At 49.7% G+C, this 23,941-nt stretch overlaps 7 protein-coding genes across 7 annotated transcripts; 4 read left to right on the plus strand and 3 right to left on the minus strand.

Annotated features, from left to right (window-relative positions):
* Nucleotides 1-1,963: 1,963 nt before the first annotated feature.
* On the plus strand, nucleotides 1,964-4,080 carry PEX2_095860 (DnaJ and TPR domain protein; the record flags this gene model as incomplete). The annotated part of the gene is made up of 3 exons (XM_016746856.1): nucleotides 1,964-2,543; nucleotides 2,632-3,793; nucleotides 3,849-4,080. 3 exons carry the CDS (start codon nucleotides 1,964-1,966, stop codon nucleotides 4,078-4,080), a joined length of 1,974 nt encoding a protein of 657 aa, XP_016593960.1.
* A 1,714-nt stretch (nucleotides 4,081-5,794) lies between these two features.
* Nucleotides 5,795-8,227, minus strand: PEX2_095870 (uncharacterized protein; the record flags this gene model as incomplete). Its single annotated transcript, XM_016746857.1, has 1 exon — nucleotides 5,795-8,227. The coding sequence occupies one exon, from the start codon at nucleotides 8,225-8,227 to the stop codon at nucleotides 5,795-5,797; it is 2,433 nt and encodes an 810-aa protein (XP_016593961.1).
* A 2,062-nt stretch (nucleotides 8,228-10,289) lies between these two features.
* PEX2_095880 (putative serine/threonine protein kinase) lies at nucleotides 10,290-13,458 on the plus strand (the record flags this gene model as incomplete). Its single annotated transcript, XM_016746858.1, has 3 exons — nucleotides 10,290-11,181; nucleotides 11,250-11,347; nucleotides 11,398-13,458. The coding sequence occupies 3 exons, from the start codon at nucleotides 10,290-10,292 to the stop codon at nucleotides 13,456-13,458; spliced, it is 3,051 nt and encodes a 1,016-aa protein (XP_016593962.1).
* A 313-nt stretch (nucleotides 13,459-13,771) lies between these two features.
* On the plus strand, nucleotides 13,772-17,314 carry nut2 (mediator complex subunit NUT2; the record flags this gene model as incomplete). The annotated part of the gene is made up of 8 exons (XM_016746859.1): nucleotides 13,772-13,802; nucleotides 13,858-13,954; nucleotides 14,072-14,443; nucleotides 14,835-14,999; nucleotides 15,223-15,626; nucleotides 15,685-16,203; nucleotides 16,267-16,651; nucleotides 16,705-17,314. The coding sequence occupies 8 exons, from the start codon at nucleotides 13,772-13,774 to the stop codon at nucleotides 17,312-17,314; spliced, it is 2,583 nt and encodes an 860-aa protein (XP_016593963.1).
* Nucleotides 17,315-17,414: 100 nt separating this feature from the next.
* Nucleotides 17,415-18,335, minus strand: PEX2_095900 (HpcH/HpaI aldolase family protein; the record flags this gene model as incomplete). Its single annotated transcript, XM_016746860.1, has 3 exons — nucleotides 17,415-17,980; nucleotides 18,040-18,132; nucleotides 18,182-18,335. The coding sequence occupies 3 exons, from the start codon at nucleotides 18,333-18,335 to the stop codon at nucleotides 17,415-17,417; spliced, it is 813 nt and encodes a 270-aa protein (XP_016593964.1).
* Nucleotides 18,336-18,688: 353 nt separating this feature from the next.
* PEX2_095910 (IlvD/Edd family dehydratase) lies at nucleotides 18,689-20,754 on the plus strand (the record flags this gene model as incomplete). The annotated part of the gene is made up of 3 exons (XM_016746861.1): nucleotides 18,689-19,285; nucleotides 19,335-19,489; nucleotides 19,545-20,754. 3 exons carry the CDS (start codon nucleotides 18,689-18,691, stop codon nucleotides 20,752-20,754), a joined length of 1,962 nt encoding a protein of 653 aa, XP_016593965.1.
* Nucleotides 20,755-21,181: 427 nt separating this feature from the next.
* PEX2_095920 (Major facilitator superfamily domain, general substrate transporter) lies at nucleotides 21,182-23,041 on the minus strand (the record flags this gene model as incomplete). Its single annotated transcript, XM_016746862.1, has 2 exons — nucleotides 21,182-22,739; nucleotides 22,794-23,041. The coding sequence occupies 2 exons, from the start codon at nucleotides 23,039-23,041 to the stop codon at nucleotides 21,182-21,184; spliced, it is 1,806 nt and encodes a 601-aa protein (XP_016593966.1).
* Between the last annotated feature and the right edge of the window lie 900 nt (nucleotides 23,042-23,941).

The following is a 23,941-nucleotide window of genomic DNA, read 5'->3' on the forward strand; positions in this document are numbered from 1 at the left end:
CACATATCCATGAATAGCAAATAGATAGGCATTAACTGATGCAGTTTTAACTTTTCTTTGAAATAGTTCCGTGTAGAAGAACCCAAACACCGCTTATAGAGAAAGGGGTGATGACATCCATCCGGGTTGATCTCAAACTGTCTGACTTCTGGGTTGGCTAATTTCTCTCAGTGGCTCAGGGGGTATTATGATTCCAAATTTTAAAGCTGTATTCTACATATTTATCCTTCAAAATTTATGTTTTTTGCTCTCGCCTTTTCCAACCGTATAAAGGGCCCTTCCAAAACGAATCCCCCACCGTGCCCTCCAGTCACGGCGGTTTTTCGTTCCAGATGAAGGCATCCAACCCATATTCTTGAGTCGCCGCAACGAGCAATTCTTTCATCTTCTGTCACAAGATGATAAAATAGAAGGACAGTAATATCCATGTCTTTGACTGGAGTGGGGGCTTCATCTCGATATCCTATACATTGATCGAGCGTTTAATGGGGGTTTGTCTTTTTTGCCCACTGCTATATGCCTTACGAGGGGACTTTTGATGGCGGATGATGCCCCGTCAGCCGTTAATAAGCTCGCCTGTTATTGGCTCCTCTTAATATTGGCTTTTAGATCAATGTTGGCGGAAATGCGCTACCGGGAACGGAGCAGGGGTAGTGGTCATCAATGGGCCCATCTCCACTATCAATTTGAGCAATGTCAAATTCACTTCGACCTAGGATAGACTATCCTTAACATTGCTCTACTAAAGCGTTAGCGCCTTAATGTAAACGATCTTCTGTAAGTTTTGCAGGATGAAGAAACGAAATGATTAACCATGGGAATTCCGTGAGGAGATGGGCATGACAACGACAGCGTGGTAGCTCTAAGAGAGGGCATAGATACCTCGATGAAATAGCCAGCAAAGGGATTTGTTATTTTACTGTTATACTTCTCTCATGCTCGACCCATTCTAAGCTTTTTAGTAGACTAGACTTTATAACACTTATTTTCAACTTGGCTCGCCTTGCTCCCATTTTTCAGGTTCATTTTGTAAATCAGACTTTTGTGATGACGCTTTCAGATCGGTGTTTCACCTATGTTTTGCCCACAAGAGACATTTGTACTATGTATACAAGACGAGTCATAATGGGGCCAAGACTTTGGCCTCGATATGTTTTATAAGTATACCCCCACATGGAGAGCTAAGATGTAGCTGGATTGGTCTAGACAAGATTAGTGTGAGTAATCTCCAGGTGAAGAGCCCAATACAGGGGATTTCCCCTCTTTGAGACGCCAGTCACGGCGCTGCTGTATGTCTGTCACCCGTCAGCGTAGGAGACTAGCAAACTGCATATTGGATCCACTGCTCCACCGCGAGTTATCGACGGCCTCGCTGAACACCCCTGCAAGTTCCGTTGAGGGGGCAATAGGATTAAAGGACGAAAAGAAGAAGATAGAATACTCTCGAATCACTTCGACTTGTTTTTCCCCTCCCCCTCGCGGCTGGGTATCAATCCCGGTCAAGGAATGAGTGTGACTCCATTGCTCCAATTCTTTTGCGCGCTAACACAGACCAGGAGCTCTCCAGCCTCTGGATTATTTGCCAGCCAGTAGCAAAGATGGGACATATGATAGAATAGAAAAAAAAATTATATTATAAGAGGACAGACCCGACGAATTTCTCGGTCTGGTTTTCATCCCGGCATCAAGCATCAAGGCTACCAAACCCAGTCCGCAACAACCTCTTTTGTTTATTTATTATTGTCTAAGAATAATATGACAGGAATCAAAGAGTGAGACAAGGCATGGCTCAAACTTGAATCAAAAAGATCTCAAGTCCAAAAGTTGAAGTTGCAAAAAAAAGTTGCCAAAAGTCCAAAGTTGATATTCCCAAGTTCCCTCCCATCCGTGGTTCACACCTGGGAATCTCCCCGATTCTACCGCCTTCGATAGAAAAAAAAAAAAAAAGCCCTCCCCACCCCCAATGGTCCAACTCGCCCACATCTTCAAAAAGGACAAGGATAAGGAGAAGACAGAGAAGAACAAACCTGATATACGTTCATCCCGAAATTCCTTTTCCGCTTCGCGCACATCCCCATCTCCGAAGTCGCCCTCCAAATCCCCAACCAAGTCATCTACCAAACCTCCCTCCAAATCCTCGTCCCCCACCAAACCCTCCAAACCCTCCAAACCCTCCAAATCTTCCAAACAATCCTATTTTTCCCACAGTCGGTCATCCTCCAATTCCGGACCGACCGCAAATTTCAAGTTTGCCCGGTCTTCGCGTGACCAGGACATACATCCACTCAATCTCCCACCTGACGAGTTACGTCGTCGATTGTCGGCCATGGCAGCATCCAACGAAGAGCAGCGGAGCTCCATGGATATTGATCCCCAGGAACCCCAGCATAATGGCGTGAATGGCACTGAGGAGCGGAGTCCGACCCCGCCACCACACCAGCCGAATTCAGCTTCTGCCGACGAGGCCGACTCCTTCAAGTTGGCCGGAAACAAGTTCTTCAAGGATGGCAACTATCGACGAGCTATTGAGGAATACAACAAGGGTATGCACTTTCCTATCTCACAGGGACGCCGTGTCTCATGAATTAGCCTTGAATGAGCGGGGTCGCTGATGATTTTTGTCTACTGCAGCCATCGAGATCAATCCCAACTCATCGGCCTATCTCTCTAACCGAGCGGCGGCGTACATGTCTGCTAAACAATTTCCGAACGCGCTTGAGGATGTTCAGCGCTCTAACGAGCTCGATCCTAACAACCCAAAGATCATGCACCGATGGGCTAAGATCCTGACGAGTTTGGGTCGACCCGCAGAGGCCTTGGAGGTGCTCTCACGCATCCAGCCACCAGCGACCGCCACTGATCGGGCAGCCGCAGAGAAGATGCTGCGCTTCGTTACGCAAGCTGAAGAGACAATAGCGCAAGACCGCGGTCTGTCGATGGTGATCTATTGTTTAGACCAGGCACGACAAGGACTCGGACAAGGTGTCAGGGAGCCCCGCAAGTGGACACTTTTGGCCGCCGAGGCCCATCTGAAGCTGAACAACGTCAACTCGCTAGGCAAGGCACAGGACATTGCGATCAGCTTGCTGCGCGAGAACAGCCAAGACCCGGATGCGATGATTATCCGTGCCCGCGCCTTCTATGCCCTCGGTGAGACCGAGCAGGCGCAGAAACTTTTGAAGATGTGCCTCGGGCTGGACCCAGACATGAAGCAGGCCATCAAGCTGCTGCGCATTGTGCAGAAGTTGGCTCGCACAAAGGAGGAAGGAAACAACGCTTTCAAGGCCAAGGATTATCGCCGTGCCATCGAGCTTTGGGCTCAAGCTCTCGAGGTTGACCCCTCCAACAAGGACATGAATGCCAAGATTCTGGGTAACCGGGCTCAGGCTTATATCAACTTGAAGGAGTATGATTCTGCCATTCAGGACTGTACTGAAGCTCTCCGTCTCGACCCCGGGTATATTAAGGCCATGAAGTGCCGTGCCAAGGCCCACGGCAAGGCCGGTAACTGGGAGGAGGCTGTTCGTGACTATAAGAGCGTTGCTGAGAACAACCCCAGCGAGAGTGGCATTGCGGAGGAGATCCGCGAAGCCGAATTTGAGCTGAAGAAGTCCCAGCGCAAAGACTACTATAAGATTTTGGGAATTGACAAGGATGCCAGCGACCAGGAAATCAAGAAGGCCTACCGCAAGCTGGCTATTGTGTACCACCCAGATAAGAACCGTGACGGTGCAGCCGGTGATGAGAAGTTCAAAGAAATTGGTGAAGCCTATGAGAATTTGATCGATCCTCAGTAAGTCCGCCACAACTTTCAACAACATTCGACACAAAGCTAACCTTATTATCAGGAAACGTGCCGCTTTTGATAACGGAGACGATCTGAGGTCTGAAATGTACGGGGGCGGCGGTTTCCCCGGCGGCGGTGGTGGTTTCCCCGGCGGCGGGTTTGGCGGTGGTGGCTTTGGCGGTGGTGGCTTCGGCGGCGGCGTTCAGATCGATCCCGAAATGCTTCGCAACATGATGAACGGCGGCGGCGGCGGCGACCCCTTCGGCCATTCTCATGGCGGCTTCCACTTTTAGATGAAGCCATCTAACCCATTCTATTCACTCGATACCATGACCGATTCTTTCTTCTTTCGTCCCAAGGCGACGAAACCCCAAAACAGGAATTCGCATGTCTTTAACCGGAGTTGGAGTTGCACCTCAATATCTTCCATATTGATTTGTTGGATATTGGGGTTTCACTTTTTTGCCCACTGCCATGTCACGATTTTTTCACCATGTTTTTGCGAGACGCCATATGATTCACGATATGATAGATTTGAAGTTTTTTTTCTCTTCGGTCTAAACCTTTCTTTCCCACTTTTCTTTTTCGCCCCTGTGGCTTCTTTCGGGGGATTTTGTATATGAGTGCTGCAATCTGGAGTGAATCTACGAGAACAGTGCATTTATGGTCGATGGTTTTGCAATCCATGTGTACAGAAGACTTACAAGCTCTACATCCGATCACCCATTTTCGGCGTTTGTCTTTTCTCTATTTCTTCTCTTGAGATTCGCTCTTGACTTTGACTTTTGACTTTTTACTTAAGAGATATTTGCTTCGCATGTTCTAGCTCCCGATACACTTTGTGAGGTTGTCATTCTTGGTTCCATATAGTCAAGCAAAAGGATATACAGCGTATATACTAGAATGACACTCATAATGCAAAGATTTTCTCTCAGATGTGATTCATTCTCATACAATTCGCAGCTAAATAACGGCAGTTCTTTCTAACCCCTACTACATGTACTTAGTGAATAGACCTCATATAAGAAATTTTGAACTAGCAACATAATCCTGAGGTCGGTCTATGCTTCCCTTTACTCATTACGACGGCGTCATGATGATTGGTCTATAGTATCTAGCTTGAAGAAAAATTCAGCTAATCACACGAAATTCTCAGTTCCTCATCAGAAATATTGCAGCCCACGAGACAGCACTCGACCGGAGACGGGTGAGCCTTTAGGGCTTTTATCTTTCTTTAGCCAATCTCAACGCTAATTCGCAGTAGGTTTCCGTTGAAAGATGTCAATTACGGTCCATTGGAATGTGATGAGTCTTCATTGATTCTGGACTCGCGTATACCGTTCTGATACGGGAACTCCAATTCCACACCACCTATGTAGGAGGCGACACCTGATTTTGGTCGACCCTTACAGCCAGCTCCCGGCGAGGGCTCGCTTGGCAGAGATTCTGTATACATAATGCTAGGTTGGAATAGATGGAATGGGTCTGGCGAAGTAGCTATAGTATTGAGAGTCAACCTCAGGTCAAAGAGAGGTTATGAAGACCCTAGGTTTGAACTATCCAGGTTAGAAGTATCTCTTTCAGGGCGAATTGTGCTGATATCCGAATATAATCTCCATGCTTCGGTCGTTCACCCCTATGAAGTGGAATAATATAGCACTCTCGTTGCCGATCTGTCTTATAGAATGGTTGGCCATGCTATGTATTCATAATAAACAATATGAGCAATCGTAATGTTCTGTGATATATGTACTTCTCCTCAACATGCTGAACAACTGTACTAATAAGTATAAAACAAATAAACCAGGGGAATCTCAAAGAATATAGAACAAAACAAGAAAAGCGAACGAATATACCGGACAGAAGAGCATACAGCAAACTCCGCCGCTAATGAGTGATGACGTTCAAGTCAAATCGGACACAAGAGGGGGCATATAGAGATAAATGGTGAAGATAAAATAAGATGCAAGAGAATAAACAAGAAACGCTGGCATGAAATGTCTTCAATCAAACATAACCGAGAGCAGTGAGCATAGTTTTGCATTCAGGGACCGGCAGACCGCAGACACCCAGCGCGCGGACCAGAGCACCAGCCCGAAGCCGCTGGAGACCGATAGCGACCTTCCAGGCCTCAGTATCCTGTATTACAAAGACATACTTCTTGCCTTCTTGGTCACGAACACTGGCGCGGAGAACGTGCAAACCACGGGACTCCCCCTGGGGCGGGTGAACGGGGCCACCGTCGTGGCTGGCGGTAGTGCTGCGCGCGAAACGCGCATTGGGCGAAGCTAGGCGGCAAGTATTCTTGCATACTTTAAGCAAGTTACCGAGAAAGGCCTCTGATTCTTCGTTGGTGGGAACGTTGTTTCCGCGACGGAAAGAGAAAGGGTTGCTGGACGCAGCTTTGGCGGATGTAGTGGCGTTTACCTGTGGACACCACACCTCCGCCAGCTTGAGGGTCCATGCCTTGACATCCCACTCACGCTGGCCGATGCCGCGTAAATCATCGTCGATGAAGAGGCCTTCAGTTGTGATGCGCAGTACCAGCCCATCGGTGATCATGCCTTGGCCTGAAACAAGTTGCGCCACTGGGGTCTTCATAAAGGCATTGTTGAAGGCGTATACACCTTGGATCACGATCTTATCTGGATCTTTGGTGGAATATGTACTGCGATGTGAGGGAGGAGGTGTTGTGCGCGCAGTCGAGTGAGAATGTGCATATGAAGACTCGGAGGATACGGATGTACCGGCCGCATATGGCCGCCGTGGCCGGTCGTAGGGGCGAAATGAGTACGCATCGTCGTCGTTGGCAGTTTTTGCGGTTGAGTGGGGTGCTGGTTTCTTGGGAGAAGGTGTGCGAGGCACATTGCTAGTACTAGCTGGCTTCGGCGGTGGTGATTTGGCAGCGGCTTCGTTCTTTGCGTCTTGCGCCTTCTTCTCGGCGTATTTCTTGCTTGCTGCTTCCTTGAGCGCCGCAAATTTAGCCATGGCTTCTTTCTGAGCGGCGGCCTTCGCGGCAGCTTCCTTCTCAGCAGCTTCTTTGGCGGCCTTCTCTTTGGCTTCGGCTTCCAACTTTTCGAGTTTGGCCTTCGCCTCAGCTTCGGCTTTTGCCTGTCTCTCGCGGGCCTCTGCGGCTTCCTTCTCCAGTCGCTCGCGTGCCTCCTTCTCTGCAGCGGCCCTTGCAGCAGCCATCTCCTTTTCGAGCTGCTCGCGCCGTTCCTGTAATTCTTTCTCCATTGCTTCGCGCTCGCGTTTTTTCTCTTTTTCTTTGTTATCTGCGTCACGCTTGCGCTTGAACTCCTCCATCTTTCGGCGTAGCTCCTCTTTGCGTCTCGTTTCTTCTCTTGCTCGCTCCCGTTCAGCTTCTTCCTTAGCCCGTTCTCTAGCCCGCTCCTCTCTAGCCCGCTCCTCCTTGATGCGTTCTTCTCTGGCACGCTCCTCCTTGATGCGTTCCTCTCTGGCACGCTCCTCTTTGATGCGCTCTTCTTTAGCACGCTCCTCCTTAGCGCGTTCCTCCCTGGCTCGTTCCTCCCTGGCTCGTTCCTCCCTGGCTCGTTCTTGCTTGGCTCGTTCTTGCTTGGCTCGTTCTTGCTTAGCTCGTTCTTCTCTAACGCGCTCCTCTCTAGCACGTTCCTCCCGAGCACGCTCTTCCCTAGCACGCTGCTCCTTGGCTCGTTCCTCCTTAGCCCGCTCTTCCCTGGCACGCTCTTCCCTAGCTCGTTGCTCCTTGGCTCGTTCCTCCTGAGCTCGTTGCTCCTTAGCTTGCTCTTCTTTGGCGCGCTTTTCAGCCTCCTCCTTTTCACGTTTGTTATTATCAGAATTTGGAGGAGGACCAGAGCCATGTTGATTACCGGAATATTGGTTGCCGTGGGTTTGTCCTCCACCAAAGTTTCCTCCCTGTTGTCTTTGTTGACCCGCCCCGTTGCCACCATAATTGGCACCAGACGATTGCTGGTTGGTGTTTGGACCGGCATTCCTAGGGCCACCCGGGCCTCCAGGACCGCCTGGCCCCCCAGAACCACCACCAAAGCCACCAAATCCGAACCGCCCACCTCGAGGGCCGCTATTGCCTTTATTGCCTCCTGAGCTGGCGGACTGAGTGGAGCCAAAAAGCCATCCAGCGACACCCACCCCGATCGCAAGTACTGCCATACCCGTACCATTGCCGCTAGCGACCGTGGCTATATACCATGCCTTCACAACCGGGGAGATGTACGACCACACAAAGCATGTAAGGAGAGTACTTGCGACGCCCGCTAGGAAACTGTTTCGGTTGCACTGCAGCGACGGAAGATAGAGGAAGCCCGAGCCAGCGGAGTGAGGTGGGATGATAAAGATGTCGTAGTTGCCATCTGGCAGGTCCGAGGATTTGCGATATTCGCCTTCAGTCGTCTGGGGATTTTCACCATGAGGCGGCGGCGGTGGCGGCGGACCGTCCATGTTAGATCAGTCCTGAGCGACAATAGGGTAAATATATATGCGCCTCAGTGTAGCGAAGCGCAGCGTCGGAAGGACTAGCTACAGCCTGGGTTGATCTGCCGGATCAATCTTAGATGGACAAGTTCTCGCGGTTGAGAGTCAACTGCCAGGTCATATTAGTCTGACAAGTGTTGCACTGAGGCCTTAGGCACTCAGCGCCGTGGAGGGTACTCAGATGCCAAATCCAAGAAAAAAGGGCAAAACAAAGATAAAAAATCCAAACAAAATCCAAATCGCAAAGCCAAAAGAAAAAGCTGAAAGCGCGGGAGGACTTGAGTTTGACTTGGGGGGGGGGGGGNGGGGGGGGGGGGGGGTTTGTTTGGAAGAGGAGTGTGTGGGAGCTAAGGATCGGCGCCAACGCTTCCTGCACCACTCGACGTGGCCATCACATTTACAAAACAAAATTTCGCAATGCGGATGAGAAAACAAACGAGAGAGCTGTCTATAGTTTTTGATGCGGCTCCCCGTATATTATCCGAATTATGTTGGATTCCTCGGAGGCCACGCGATTCTACGTAGGGCTATGTGACCGACCAGAAATAGCCCCAAGGGATGGAATTACAAGAACAATTACAGTGAACGCCCTACCTATAGCAATGGAATTGTTCAAAGCTATGACTACACAAGTGTTTGTTCTTAAACATTCGTCTTTTAAGTGGGCTTTTCAGCCTGCAAAGGCATCAATGCTTAGAGTCGTGTCAATATGGCAAAAGTACGGCTGTTTTGTTTTGATTTTACTCCTTTGGGAAAGGACTCGGTTACGTCAGCTAGGAATATTGCCAAGGTATTCTTCCAAGATTCTGACCGCCTTGCTCTCCGCTTTCTTGGCTTACACTAAGAAGGGTAATTAGGTGGGAAATAGAAGTATGTTGTACAACATAGTTCGAGGCCTATAATTTACAGCATAGGTTCAAAGATATATGGTATCTCGCATCCTGCTATGCTAATAAATTCTACGTCAATTTTGGGGTTATTTCTACTCGGTGACTAAGAGGGTCTCGTATTCGCATTCACATCACTTGAGCCTCTTGCCAGCGCATTATAAGGTAGGGTACTTCGGATTTTCACATTGTGCTGTGAAGATCCAACCCATGCGAGCTTCATATAGTTCATACTAGCAATTGCCGTTGATGCATATTTGTAAAAACACCCCTGTGTACCTCGAGCTGCAAGAACCTTTGGTCCTAGTATGTCCCTCAGGTGTTTTGGTCCCGAGAATATAGCGCTGAGAGCGGGAGCGCTAGGGAAACACTTGTTAATCTTGCGGTCAAGCGGTTGGGGGAGATAGTTGGAACGTAGTGGGTCCAAGATATTCGAGTTGGAGGATGTAGCCACCGAGGCTTGTTCACAGGATGGTGTGGAGAGAGTGTGGTAAAATTCGAGTATGAGGTTAGGGAAGGGCTCATGACCCAGGAAAAAATATATATAAAAAAAGGCAAGCAGCTGTATTTCATGGTCACCACCCACAGATCTTGCGAGACGGCGTACGATAATATAGACGTCCCATGATCGGGGCATGAGGTGCGGGACCATGACCAGGGAGAAGAGGATGTAGGGCCTCATGAGAGGCACTTGTAGTCATTCTGGCCCACTTAGGCCATGCTGAACACTGGATATTAGTCTGACAGTGGGACACCGTAGTGAAAGTAGTTTAGGAGAAGTAAATGTGAAAGACAGCCTCGATGGTAAGGAGCAAGACTCGGCAGAACGTGATCCGCACCCGGTGATTGGGTGGCTTTCCACTTGAGATTCCAATACCCTCTCTCTATCCATCGCAGTGTTGATCGTTTTCTTTTTACCTCACCTCAGCCTCAAATCTTGTTGTGTGCCCCCTGTAATAGTCTGGTAGTCAGGTACTACCCCGTGTCTCCGCGTCCCCGCCAACTTGTCCTTTTAATCCCGCTCCCAGGCACCTATCTCCGCCAACCTTGAACCCCCCCCAATCTCCGTCTCACTCTCTATGCCGCGTCGCTAGCCACCGAGAACCGATTCACGACCTGCCCTTGAAGGGCACCCCGGCACCATGTCCTCACAATCTCACCACGGTCATTCCGCGACGTCACGTCAATTCCCCGTCTACAATCCCGTCGCCGCAGTGACAGCACCTGCGGGGACCTTGCTTCCGGGCACCAAGATTCAAGTTGGCAGCCATCGCGTGGTAGTGGAGAAGTACCTCTCTGAAGGTGGTTTTGCTCATGTCTACGTGGTGCGATTGCCCCAGCCAGTCAACGGGACCGAAACCGCAGTGCTGAAACGGGTGGCTGTGCCTGACAAGGCGGCCCTTGCCAACATGCGCACTGAGGTAGAAACTATGAAGAAGCTCAAGGGTCACCGGCACATTGTGAAATATATTGATTCGCATGCCTCGCAGCTGCGTGGAGGCGGATATGAGGTGTTCCTGGTCATGGAGTACTGCGCAGGTGGTGGTCTTATCGACTTCATGAACACCCGGCTTCAACACCGCTTGACAGAGCCGGAGATCGTTAAAATCTTCTCCGATGTTGCCGAAGGTGTTGCGTGCATGCATTATCTTAAACCGCCCCTCCTCCACCGTGATCTGAAAGTTGAGAACGTTTTGATCTCGGGTAAGGGGAGTTCCGCCACCTACAAACTATGTGATTTTGGATCATCGGCACCCCCTCGTCCCGCTGCTACTTCTGCCGCTGAGGGCCGCTTGATCGAAGATGATGTGCAGCGGCATACGACGCTGCAGTACCGAAGCCCAGAGATGATTGATGTCTATCGGAAGCAACCGATTGACGAAAAGAGTGATATCTGGGCTCTTGGTGTGTTTTTGTACAAATTATGCTACTATACAACCCCCTTCGAAGAGGTCGGTCAGATGGCTATTCTCAACGCGACCTTCAAATACCCTTCTTACCCTTCATTTTCGAGTCGGCTAAAGCTGTTCATTGGTGAGTTTAGAACCTTTCTTTGGCCTATATTCAATCACCAATCACCGATGGCTGACAACTCTGCACAGGCTCAATGTTGAAGGAAGATCCCCGTAATCGCCCCAACATATACGAAGTTGTGCACGAGGTGTGCAAAATGCAAGGAAAGGAAGTTCCTATCAAAGACGTATGTCGCCGCATGCCTCTTTTAGTTACCTGACACTAAATGTCGTTTAGATCTATTCCAACCGCTCTGTTTCGGAGGTGCGCAAATATCAAGAGTTACCACCCACACCCACGGAAGCTCCTGCGGTGGGCGCAGTATTTTCGCCTCCAATGCAGGAGACCGAGATAATCCCGGAGATTGCGCCTATGCGGCGTGGTCGACCTGGGAAATCCCCGTCGTCCCAACCTAGCTCCGAGAGACCGAGTGCTTCGCCATATCGAGCCGCTGCTGAAGGTTCGTCAAATGATCCGTTTGCAGCCCTGGATGGGAGCGCAGCCCGAAAGAAGACAGCAGAGGAAATGTCAAAACGATTCCCCTCCCTGGACCAGTTTGATATTTTGCATGAGAAAGGGAACAAGTTTGAATTCGAGCCAACTGTTGAATCTAAGCCTGAGGACGAGGATCTATCTCGAAGACTCACCAACGCCCTAGCCGATGATGCCTTTGCCCGACGTGTCTCGCCCGAACGTGCGCCGAAGCCGGTCTATAAGCGATCGTCCCAGACTTCCCCTGTCCGAGCACCTAATTTGCGTGAAATTCCCGTCCCCGCACCGCAGGCTGTTCCCTTGTATCAGCCAACTCCTCAGCGGCCCGCAATGGTGTCGACGGGTACCATGACCTCACCCATTCAAACACCTCTGCCAGAGCCAAAGCTGACCAGTCGCCCAATTTATCGATTCCCTTCTTCTGATAATGAACACCGATCTTCTAGCGAGCCATTTACAACCGAGGAGGAACAAAGAGTTACACGACCGCATAAAGCGCCATCCCCTCCGATGTCGAGTTTGAATGTGGAAGGAAGCTCGCGGCTGCCCTCTGACCGTATATCCAGCCAGTCTAACTCTGCGCGCCCCTCGATGGAAACCCTGAGACGGCCTTCGACGCTAGAGGTAAATGATCCCGTGGGACGTTCTAAATCCGCTGTTGGAAAGGCTCGACCGATGTCAGTCCAGTCGGGAGTGAGATATGACTTGCCGCGTGACTCTGAGAGCCCGCGGTCTTCGCTCGATATGCCCCGCCTGCAGTACGAGGGCGGCGCACCACTACGCTCAGTGCGTACCGATGTGGATCGCGAGTCTGATCGGACTATTTCCTCCGATGTCGATTACCTACGCGCTATGGAGGAAGAAGAGAGCAACCGGAAGCGCGAGAAACGCTCTAGTGGTAGCTACAAACACAATAAGCGCGGTAGTTTGTCTACTTTGTCGCTTTCAGGAGGAAAGAACCTATTTGCTAGTCGATTTGGCGACGCATTCCGACGATTTGAGGCGGGCAACCAAGAAAAATCCTCCTCGCCATCGGCAGAGGATGCGCCTCGGCAGGGTCTGATTGAGCTGTCGGATTCAGGCGAGGACAGTCTTTCACCAAATGACGAGATCGCCTTGGAAGACGTGGACCAAGACGACATATCACCGGAGATGCGCCGGGAGCTGGAACGCCGCCGTCTCTCCCAAGAGGAGAAACGAGTTGCCAATGCCGCAGCTGAGTACCGGCGCCGGGTTGCAGAAGGTGACGGGGGCGGAAGAGCGATAGGCGATGGCACACGCTCCCGCACGATTCTGAATAAGGTACAATCGTTGCTTGGAGAGTCTGAAAAACCGACCGTTCCAAAGACTGCTACTGGGTATGGACGATTCACGGAGACTTCCTCTTCTTTGCAGGCAAAGCAGAGTGAGGCCGGACCCACCATCTCCAGCCAGCTGCCGGCTTCTCGCACACCTGGCCCGACGTACCCTCCTCGTGACAGTTCAATGGCACTCGCGGATCGCCCAGACGGCCCCAATATCTCTGCAGGTCTCCCGCAATCTGTCGCCCCTACCAGTTACCCATCAACGCAGCGTCCCACAGCTAGACCGGCTGCACCCCCCAAGCCCAAGAATTTGCGCGCTGGTCCAGCCACCTCGCGACCGGGGACTGGTCATGGCCATGGTTCCTCCGAAGAGACTCCGGCAAGCCCCGGAGAGGACTGGGAGGCCAAATTCAGCCAGCGTTTCCCAAGCTTGTCCGGACTTGAGATGGAGACAGAGATCAAAATCCCGAAACTTTCTAGCTTGAGGACGCGGGAAGTGTAGAGTATAGGATACAAGTCTTGTTTGTTTCACCCGATGCAGTTTCAGCGTGTGTTCGTATGTTCGCCGCGCGGACGCAACTCGGGGAATGACACGAGCTATGCATATATAGACAGTGACATATTGGACATTACATAAGTTCTCTTTGAAAACAGAATCTAAAAAACTAGTTTCATTCTCTGTAACCATAGCTGGGAATGCACTCGATCTCAACTCTTAAGGGCTGTCCTCACACCGCCTTTGTTTCTCCCCGCAAGAGCAGGAGAAACCTCACTTTCGGGTTATAGACCAGCACCTATTTTCAATATATCAGATCATGGCGCCAGTGACTTTGAAAACGGTCGATGGTGAGTTGCGAGCAGCCGGTAGCTCTGAAATTACACATGCTAATCCCTCATCCAGACGACCTCAAAGATGTGATCCAGCACTTATTCGAGATCCAATCCGCGGTCCACGGCTATCTGGGCCCAGAGACACAGCATGAGCTTGTGCGCAAGATGTATGTCAGCTGCAATGGCATCCTATGTTCCCTCCATTCCTCCATGCCCATAAATGTGCTCCGTCAGAGCAAAAGACCCCCCATCTCCACACACCACCCAAAACTAATCCACTCCAGCAAAAACCTAACTGTCGCCCTCTCGACTTTGTCAACACATACCCAACTCCCACCAACACAAGAAAACCAACCAGACACAAACACCGACCCCTCCAATCCCTCCCTCGCCAGCATTCAGCTCCCACCAGAGATAATCGACTACGTTGACTCGGCGCGTAACCCGGATATCTACACGCGAGAGTTCGTCGAGCTTGTGCAGCGTGGGAATCAGGACCTGCGCGGGAAGCGTGAGGCCTTTGCGAGCTTCCGTGACGTGCTGGCCCGTGAGATGCGCAGCGCTATGCCCGAGTGTCGCGGCGAGGTTGATCGCGTGGTTGCTGCGACGGGTGGGGTAGTCGATAGACCTGACGGCGTTGCCGGGGATGCGGCTACGTCTGGGGGTGGAAATTGAACGCCGTTTGATGGGTTTATAAGGTGCAAGTCTGGTATTCCTGATTGGCAGAGTTGCCTTTCGTTGGCCGAGGGTTGACGCCGTGGCCTGAGGTCTAGGCCTGCCTTGATATTCGGTCGTTGCCTTCAGCCGTTTGTTTGAAGTTCATGGAGCTGGTGCATTCATTGGAGTTTTTTATGGTTCGCATTAAGCACGGCGTTTACAAAGGCTTTTTTTTCTCTTTCAATGATAGCTAAGAAGTCTTTATAGCGGCCTTTTGATTTTTAATAATTCAACCGCTAAGCTCAGAAGTGTTGCTTACATATGCTACATTTCTAATATTCATATATATTCTATATCTAATACCGCCGATCGACTGTGCTATATCATTAGCATGACCATGTTTGATGCTGCCCGACATGTAAGGCCACTAAAGCTATGGCTGACGTCATTGAATGAGTATCCCGAGGTCCAATGGATGGAGCTCATCTCGGAACAAGAGTTTCCGGACCTGATGAACCACAATGCCAACTCGAAGGAGCCGATCGGCGGCAGCGTGTGTGCATTGTCGCCAGAAAAAGGTGTGTATTTCGGGCCTACATGGGGATTTTGAACTCATTGTCGGATTAAACAAGTAGTTGAAGTGTGATGCCCAGAGGCCCCAGTGTGGGAACTGTCTAGCCAAGAGTATCGATTGTCAGCTAGGCGTGGTCCAGAATAAACCAAGGTACAAATGAGATCCCTACAGACGAATTACAAGTTGCTCATGCTTTACTTTTAGGCCGACCAACCACCGCATTGCGGAATTAGAGCAGGAGAATGAAATCCTTCGACGGAAATGTGCCCAGCTTCGGGGAAACAACACCACTTCTGCCGGAAGGATTCAATCAGAGCCGGAGCATTCTGTTACATCGGAAAGTACTCCACGTACTCCACGTACTCCATTGCCTTTCTCGAGAATAGCGGGTATTGGTCTTTCGCGGAACGACTCTCCCTCAACTTCAACTAGAGATGCATCACACCCAGAAGTACCGGAGAACGACCGCAGAAACACGTCATTGTATCATGGTCCAACGAGCACAGTGTATGATTATACAAGTCCAAATCACAGTGAGCAGAATAGACTAGGGCAATGGAACGAAGAGGGAACACGGCATTTTCTCTTTTCTCAGACAGCGAGGCAGAGTAAGTCGGAACTCATGCAACATCAAATATGGTTATGGTACTAATTAGGAGATAATAGGACAGCTAGAGCCACTTAATCTTGCCGCCGGAAAACTCGACTTTGATGGCATTGATCCCGAGATCGGCATGCATCTACTCTCCATATACTGGAGTCGTCAGCTTTACACAGCACAGATAATTTACCGGCCGGCTTTCATGCGCGATATGGCCTGTGGGGGTCCATACTTTTCCAAACTGCTTCTAAATGCGATATTTTTCGTAGTTTCGAAGCACTGTGACCGACCAGAACTTCGTTCCGACCCAAATGATATTACGACTGCAGGATGGAAGTTCCGGCAACGCTTCACATATCTTTTACGAGATTGTTTCGATAAAAGCGAAATTACCACCCTTCAGGCATTGCTGATTATGTCCAATGCACTTTTTTCTAGATGTGATGAACGGAGTCTGTCATGGCTATACGCTGGAAATGCATTTAATATGTTCATTGATCTTGGTCTGCATGTGCTTCCTTCTGTGGATAGTATCCCTGCCGAGGAGCTTGAGATTCGAAAGCGAGTTCTCTGGGGAGCATACTGTGAGCAATCGCTTCCCTATACTGGATATTGTCCCACGAATTACCTCTTAACTTCCCTGGTAGTAATTGATAAGATCCAGTGTCTTTTCCAAGGAAGACCTCCGCTTCTCAACCGTGTGAACCTGAGAGCGTCACTAGACTTCCTGGATGACTATGACGAGCTTGAACCGTTTCAAGATATCACATACATGGCTATAAAGCCTCGAGGAGTGGTTCCATCACTGAATGTTTCTTTGCTCACCAATTTGTGCGATTTGACCACAATTGTGGAACGTGTTCTTCGTGAGATTTATTCGGAATCTCGAGAGTCAAGTATTGTCCACAGGGCAAATATCTCAGAGGAAATAAAGTCACAGCTGAAAACCTGGCGTCAAAATTTGCCACTTCGGCTTGACTACCTGTCATTCCCAGACCAGGCGGTTCTCCTGCCTCAGTCTGCCTGTCTTTTGTAGGTTCCTTGCACCAACAAAGAGTGATTGATGGCTGCTAACTACTAACAAGAGCTCTATTCAATGTGCTTATCATTTTGGTTCACCGTCCTCTAATAATTGGCCACGACGGGGTCATCAATTCAACAACTGCCCATGAGTCAGTGAACGCATGTACAGCAGCTGCGAACCAAATTGTTCAGATTCTCCATGACTACTCGCAGCACTTCTCTCTGAGCAGTGCACCGTATATGCTCTCTTACGCTACATATATCAGTGCAACGATCCACGCACGGATTGTTGCACAGAAAGGGAGTAACTCAACTGTGTTCCAATCACTGCTTCTTTGCCGGAATATTCTTGTGGAACATACACGCCTCTATTCTGCAGCAGAAAAGGCTAGGGAAAATTTGGATAAGTTGATTACTCACTTAGGAATCAGTGCTACAGACGAAAATCTACGCACTGGAAGCTCCGGGGGCTCTGAGAACACCTTTCCCAGCGAGCACATGCTCGTGGATGAGTCTATGAACGTTGCGAGAGAATCTGGCGTTGCAGATCGTGCACTTGAATTTGGATCTTCCTTGTTGAATTTGGAACTATCGGACCTGGACCTTGAAGCAATTGCTCAAGGCTTTCAGGTTGATGTAGAGTCGCATTCGTTTTGGAATTCTTTGGTATGAATGATTATACCCTCACGACATGCATCCATGAGCCCTTATGATTTACGCGACCAACAATAGCGAGAGAAACAGAAATTGCTTCAATGGCAAATATGATGCCCTAGCTACCGTAAGGCCCAGAGGCAGTCCTGCCTGATTTTTGGGTGACAATTTCCATCTCACTCGCGAGTGAACTAGTCAGAGCACCAACATCAGTCACAACGTTGACCAAGTCATACCCCAAGTCGGCATATTTCTTTGCCTGCTTTCCATTTCCGCAGTAGATTCCAGCCTTTTTGCCTGCCTTGTGCGCTGAAGACAGAACCTTCTCAATGGCTTGTTCCAATTCAGGCGCAAAAGTACTACCTAGCACGGGGTGCCCGATACCATTGCCTAGGTCAAAAGGTCCGACAAATAACAAATCGAGTCCCTCGACAGCGGCGATGGAATCGACATTGTCAAAAGCCTCTTTCGTCTCAATCTGAACCGAGAGCAGGAGATTGGCATTGGCCTCAGTCAGATACTGGGTGGCTGATACATCCCTGCCAAACCTATCCATCGGGAAAGGTGATCCGAACCCTCGCTTCCCTTGTGGTGGGAACCGGCAGGCCTCGACGAAGGCCTTTGTGTCTTCCACTGTTCGCACGAGAGGAGCGAGAACTCCGTGTGCGCCTGCGTCCAGGGCACCTATGCAAAAGATGAGAAATCGTCAAATGGGCTAGCGATATCAAGCTTGTTCGGCATACGTTTAATCATCCAAGATTGGAAATCTGGAACGCGAACAATCGGGCTCACTCCATATGACGTTATCGCGGGGACAGCTTCATGCATTGCGGCGTCTGCGAGAAATATTAGCATGGAATTCCGAACAAGGGCAAAACTACTAACCATCGATATTTCCATGTTCACAGTCCACTAACACCCAATCGTATCCAGCTCGTGCTAGGGTACGAGACATGTTGCTGCCGGGCAATAGTTGCCACACTCCCAGAGCAAGGCCGCCCTTGTCGAGCACTGTCTTCACGCGGTTAAGACCTTGCATTGTTGATGAGTCTGTCGTAGGTGAGTTATTGGAAATTGAATGAATAAAGTAGTCAATTTATAACAGCATTCGATGTCATATCTACGAGATATCGATATCCGGATCGTCACATCCCGAGGGGCGAAAAATCTCGGCTTATCTCCGTGATCACGCGGGGCAATTCAACGAATTGTACGGAGTACAATTCCAATGATTCGGTGCCAAAATGGCTCGGGAAGTGTCTCCCGAATGCACTCCGCATTTTTCAGAGCACAAATGGGAAGCTCTCCATATATAATCCATTGTCACCCCTCTCATCCATGGGTGGAATGTTTATCCCGCACTTCCCCAATTTATAGTGCACCTATAACACCATGTCGTGTTCCGACAAGAAGTCCTGTGAGGGCTGTTCATGCAGCAATGACGTCCAACCACAATCAATAAACATCGAGGACTGCCTAAATGAGCTGCAGGCTCTGCGACGACGCAATCAGGAGCTGGAGACCCGCATGAAAATCACAAGTGAGGCAGATAATGCCCAAGTCACCGTCAAACAACCAGGACGAACACTTCGTTCGTCCGCATGGTTCGACTGCCGCAGCAACCCCGGCATGACAGCTATCTACATGGAGCGGTATTTCAATTACGGTATCACCAAAGAAGAGCTAATGTCTGGTAAGCCGATGATTGGAATTGCTCAGACGGGCTCGGATATTGCGCCTTGCAATCGCCATCACATTGAGCTTTCCAAGCGTGTTCGTGAGGGTATTCGGACTGCTGGAGGTATTCCGTTTGAGTTCCCCACACACCCTATTCAGGAGACCTCGAGACGGCCTACTGCGACCCTTGATCGTAACCTGGCTTATCTTGGCTTGGTGGAGATCTTGACTGGGTATTTCCTTGATGGTGTTGTGCTGCTTACCGGGTGTGATAAGACAACACCGGCTTGTTTGATGGCTGCGGCTACGATGGTGGGTTATCAGACCCGAGAGATTCCTAGAGCCATGCTGATGTTTTTAGAATATCCCTGCTATCTGCATGAACGTGGGACCTATGCTCAACGGATACTCCAAGGGAGCTTTGACCGGTGCAGGCACTGTATTGTGGCACGGGCGAGAGCTGTTCGCCACGGGTGACATTGACGAACATGAGTTTATGGATTACATCGCCCGAGGGTAAGCCATATCTAAATATCCGCTTAATGACCGCAGAATCTAACCCAAACTCTAGAACTCCGTCAGTCGGTCACTGCAATACAATGGGAACTGCCTCGACGATGAATGCCCTTGCAGAGTCCTTAGGAATGGCACTCCCTGGGTCAGCCGCTATCCCCGCTGCTTATCGTCACAGAGCCCAATGTGCCTACGAAACAGGCAAGCGGATCGTGGAGATGGTAGAGGCAGACCGGAAGCCGTGTGATCTCATGACACGTGAGGCCTTTGAGAATGCTATCGTAGCGAACGCCGCAATCGGCGGCAGCACGAATGCTCCTATTCACATCAACGCTATCGCGCAGCATGCAGGTGTAGAGATGTCCATGGATGATTGGGATACCCTTGGATCTACCATCCCGCTGCTGTTGAATATGCAGCCTTCGGGAGAATATCTCGGCGAAGAATATTACCGCGCTGGAGGACTGCCGGCCATCATGGCTGAGCTATTAGACCAGGGCAAGCTGAACGGCGATGTGCTCACTTGCAATGGCAAAACTCTTGCCGAGAATGTCCGTGGGAAGCATACATGGGATCGACGTGTCATTAAACCATACGACGATCCATTGATGAAAGATGCCGGATTCGCCCATTTGAAGGGCAATCTCTTCGACTCTGCAATCATGAAGACCTGTGTCATTTCACCCGCATTCCGGAAGCGATACCTCTCTAATCCCGATGATCCGGAGGCATTTGAAGGATCTGTTGTGGTGTTTGATGGACCCGAAGACTACGAACATCGCCTGGAGAATACGCCACACATCGACGAGAAGACTATCCTTGTTATGCGCGGTGTTGGTCCAATCGGGTATCCTGGAGCAGCGGAGGTCGTCAATATGCATCCACCAGGCCGACTCTTGAAGGAGGGTATTGATGGACTATTCTGTATCGGGGATGGCAGACAATCGGGGACATCTGGGTCGCCTTCTATTTTAAATGCCAGCCCCGAGGCCGCAGCTGGAGGCAATCTTGCTATTTTGAAGGATGGGGATAGACTTCGCATTGATTTGCGCAAACGGCGGGTTGATATGCTCATTACTGATGATGAGATTGAAGAGCGAAGAAAAGCATTGGGCACTGAAGGATACCCCATTGCCCCGAGTGGTACTCCGTGGCAGGAGATCTTCCGCCAGGAAACTGATCAGCTGAGCAATGGTATGGTGCTACGAAAGGCAGTCAAATATCAGCGACTAGCTCAAGAAGGCCAGCCACTGCGTCATAATCATTGATACGCAGCATATTGGACAACATTGTTTGTTAAGCAGTCGCGTAGGTTGGACTTTCACCTGGTTGAAATTCTGTGAGCATAATAACATCTATAGATCTATGTAAATCTATCTTTTTAGGTAATAATCTGAATTACCTATGATATATATTGCAGTGACCTTAAAAGTGAACTACAAATTCCCCGGTATTATACGGTTGACTACTATCCATTTATAATTTATACATGGTCATTTTCGCAACAACACTAAGTAGGGACGAAGACACCCAAAGATAGGTACAAAAGACATACAAAAAAGATATCTGAAATGGTCCTCAATATAACATCTTCACGAAGTCCATTGGTACATAAATATGGTTGACCAATAAATGCCCGTTGTCCAATGCCTCGCTATATCACCCCGTACACGACTAACATGGCGCTCCCACCACTCACAAGTGAATACCATGCACCTGCTGCTTCATCTTCTTCACATTAAGATCTTTCCAAAAGAAGCATGAAGTCCAAGTTATAAGATAAAGACAAGTAGCGGTAATGAGCATGAGTCGCTGAGTCTCACCATACGCGTGGTCAATGGCATCGCGAGTAGCTGTTCCTCTAGCGTACGACTGCTGGGCAGCCAAGGAGCCATAAATAGTAGGGAAGTCTGCCTGTGCAGAAGCAGGGAGAAGTGCCTTTAATTTGACAGGGAAAATCCCAGTCCACATAGCAACAGCAACAGTGCCCCCGAGGGCGCTACCAATACCCGCAACCACACCCTCAATAGCCAGGATAGCAGGGATGTTCCTCTGAGCGGAAACAGCCATGACAGTCATCTGCTCGCAGATGACGAGGGTGCCACCACCGAATGCAACGAAGATTTGGCACATCACGATGTATCCAATGTTCGAATCGGGTTGGCGAAACTTGATCATGAGGCCAACTCCCAGAATTGTAAGAGGAACACCGAAGCAGACGGCCCACCACTTGAGGCGGCCGTTATAGCGAAGGATGGCTCCGAAGACGAGGCACCAGAAGCACGATCCCATGGTGTAAATGTTGGAGATATAGGTTGCTTCTGTGACGGTTTGGTTGAACATCACTTGTAAGAGAGAATAGAAGTAGCTATCCCAGATATACCAGGCCAGATACAGAGACACCACCATGGAGAAGGTAAAGAAGACAGTCCGGTTTTGGATTAGCTCCCAAGGCATGAACTTCACAGGCGCGAAGTATCTCTCCCAGAAGGTGAATGCAATAATCAAACAAAAGCCAATGACAACGAAGCAGATAATCATCGGGGAATGCCACTCCCCAGGTTGGTAAGAGTATAGGTTGAACGCCAACAGGAAGAGAGAAAAGCCCGTGGCGATGATAAGCAGGCCAATGACATCAAACTCAATGCAGTAAAAGGAGATAGACTGCCAGAGAGTTCGTCCACTGTTCTTCTTCTCCGTCAAGTTCATCTTTTCGGCCTTTTTCTGGGTATAATACCACAGACCCCAGAGCGGAGTACTGATAATGGGCATAATGATGGCAAAGACACCAAAGCCCCATCGATACCCGATGCCGCCCGGGGCGAGGATCTGATTGGCAGCATAACCGTAGATCCAAGGTGTGATGAGATACGGAGAAGCGGCGTAAGCAATCCAGAAAGCCCGGTTCTTCAAAGCTGTAGTATCAGCAATGAAAATAGTCATGGAGAAATCGATCATGCTGAACCCAGTCTGGTAGAAGACTTGAGCAGCACAATACGTTTGCACATTCTTGCAGGCGGCCATCATGATTAGTCCGAGAGTCAAAAATCCGACGCCGACTCCAAAGGCCTGAGGCCGACCCCAGATATCCATGAGTTTCGCATAGGGGAACTTGATTAGAGCGGAGATCAACGAAGCGATGACGGAAGTAAGACCCGTCAAGGAGTGTAGCTCGAACCCACTATAGATATATGGGGATAGGGAGCTGAGCAATCCGGAGCTGAAGTACTCTAGAAAGTTGACGACCCAGACACTTCGGGTTATTAGTCAAGAAGTCCCGTGGGGGTTGGCAACAGACAAAACTCACAGAGCATAAGCTGCGATCAAAGTGTTCTTTGTCCAGGCTTGGGTGCTTGCCTGCGCCTTCTGAGTCCCAGACTGCGCCTTTTGGTCAACGATTTCGGTATCTAACGAGGCCTGATCGGTCTCATGCGATTTTTCCGAGGCAAATTTGGAGTCGGCAGAAGCCTCCATATCGGGTGCACCAGTCGCTGGTAGCTCCTCCGCAGATGCCCTGCGCGCAAATGGGTTGACAAAGCGCTTTCTTACAGCCATGATATCGACAGTGAGATGAGATCTAAATATTGGTTGAATGCACCGCACCTCCAAAGCTTGAAAGGTCAGATCCTGAATCACCAGGAGAGGCCGAATTCACGATAGCAAAGTCTGGGAGATAGCGAAGAGGTACGGCTTCGGGGTCTAGTTTCCTCAGCACAGAATATGCTGTGGCTATAGTAGGAAGTGTAAGTCAAAATTTCTTCAAACCGAAAGAAAACTTAGACATAAGCTAAACAGAAGCTAACAAGTCAAAATAATTAAATTCTCACTCCCTTTTGGGATTTCACCGATGATCGGAAGCTGGTTGTACGGAGTATGTACTCCGTATGTTAGACGATTACAGATGCCAATGAGAGAGCCAGTTAAGGGTGTCAATGTGTCACACCATACAAAAAACCTTTACTCCGTATAACAGAGGGACCAAGCACCGGTGGACATGGCAATGGACCCACTCGGTATGCTTGATCCGCCTTATCTGATTGATCTGATTGAACTGATCGGCTCGGCTTTTCCGCTTTTGGTCGTAGCTCCCAGCGCTTTCGGGAAATCTCCGGACCTTTCGGCAAATGCTCTATGTTTTATGCTTTATCTTAAATGGCCAAGATCCTTGAAAGGCCTAATGAAACAGGTTTAACTACGAGTAAATGGCATATCTTAGAACCATCTACTCCGTATACCGGGGGCGACATGGTCTGATACTCATACCAATTATGTTAATAGCCACACAATTCATCTCAACCAAACGACGTATTCATCAGTCAGGAATCTTGTTCGTACAATGTGTCGACTCCTACCTCAGTGTCTGCGAATTCAACCTGTAGCAAACCAACTGCATCTAGCATCGGAACGTCATCAACTACTACTAGCACAATCGCAGGTAATCTCTTTGGGGGGGGG

This window comes from Penicillium expansum, assembly GCF_000769745.1.
Source record: "Penicillium expansum strain MD-8 chromosome Unknown contig336, whole genome shotgun sequence".
In the NCBI taxonomy this organism is placed as follows: domain Eukaryota; kingdom Fungi; phylum Ascomycota; class Eurotiomycetes; order Eurotiales; family Aspergillaceae; genus Penicillium; species Penicillium expansum.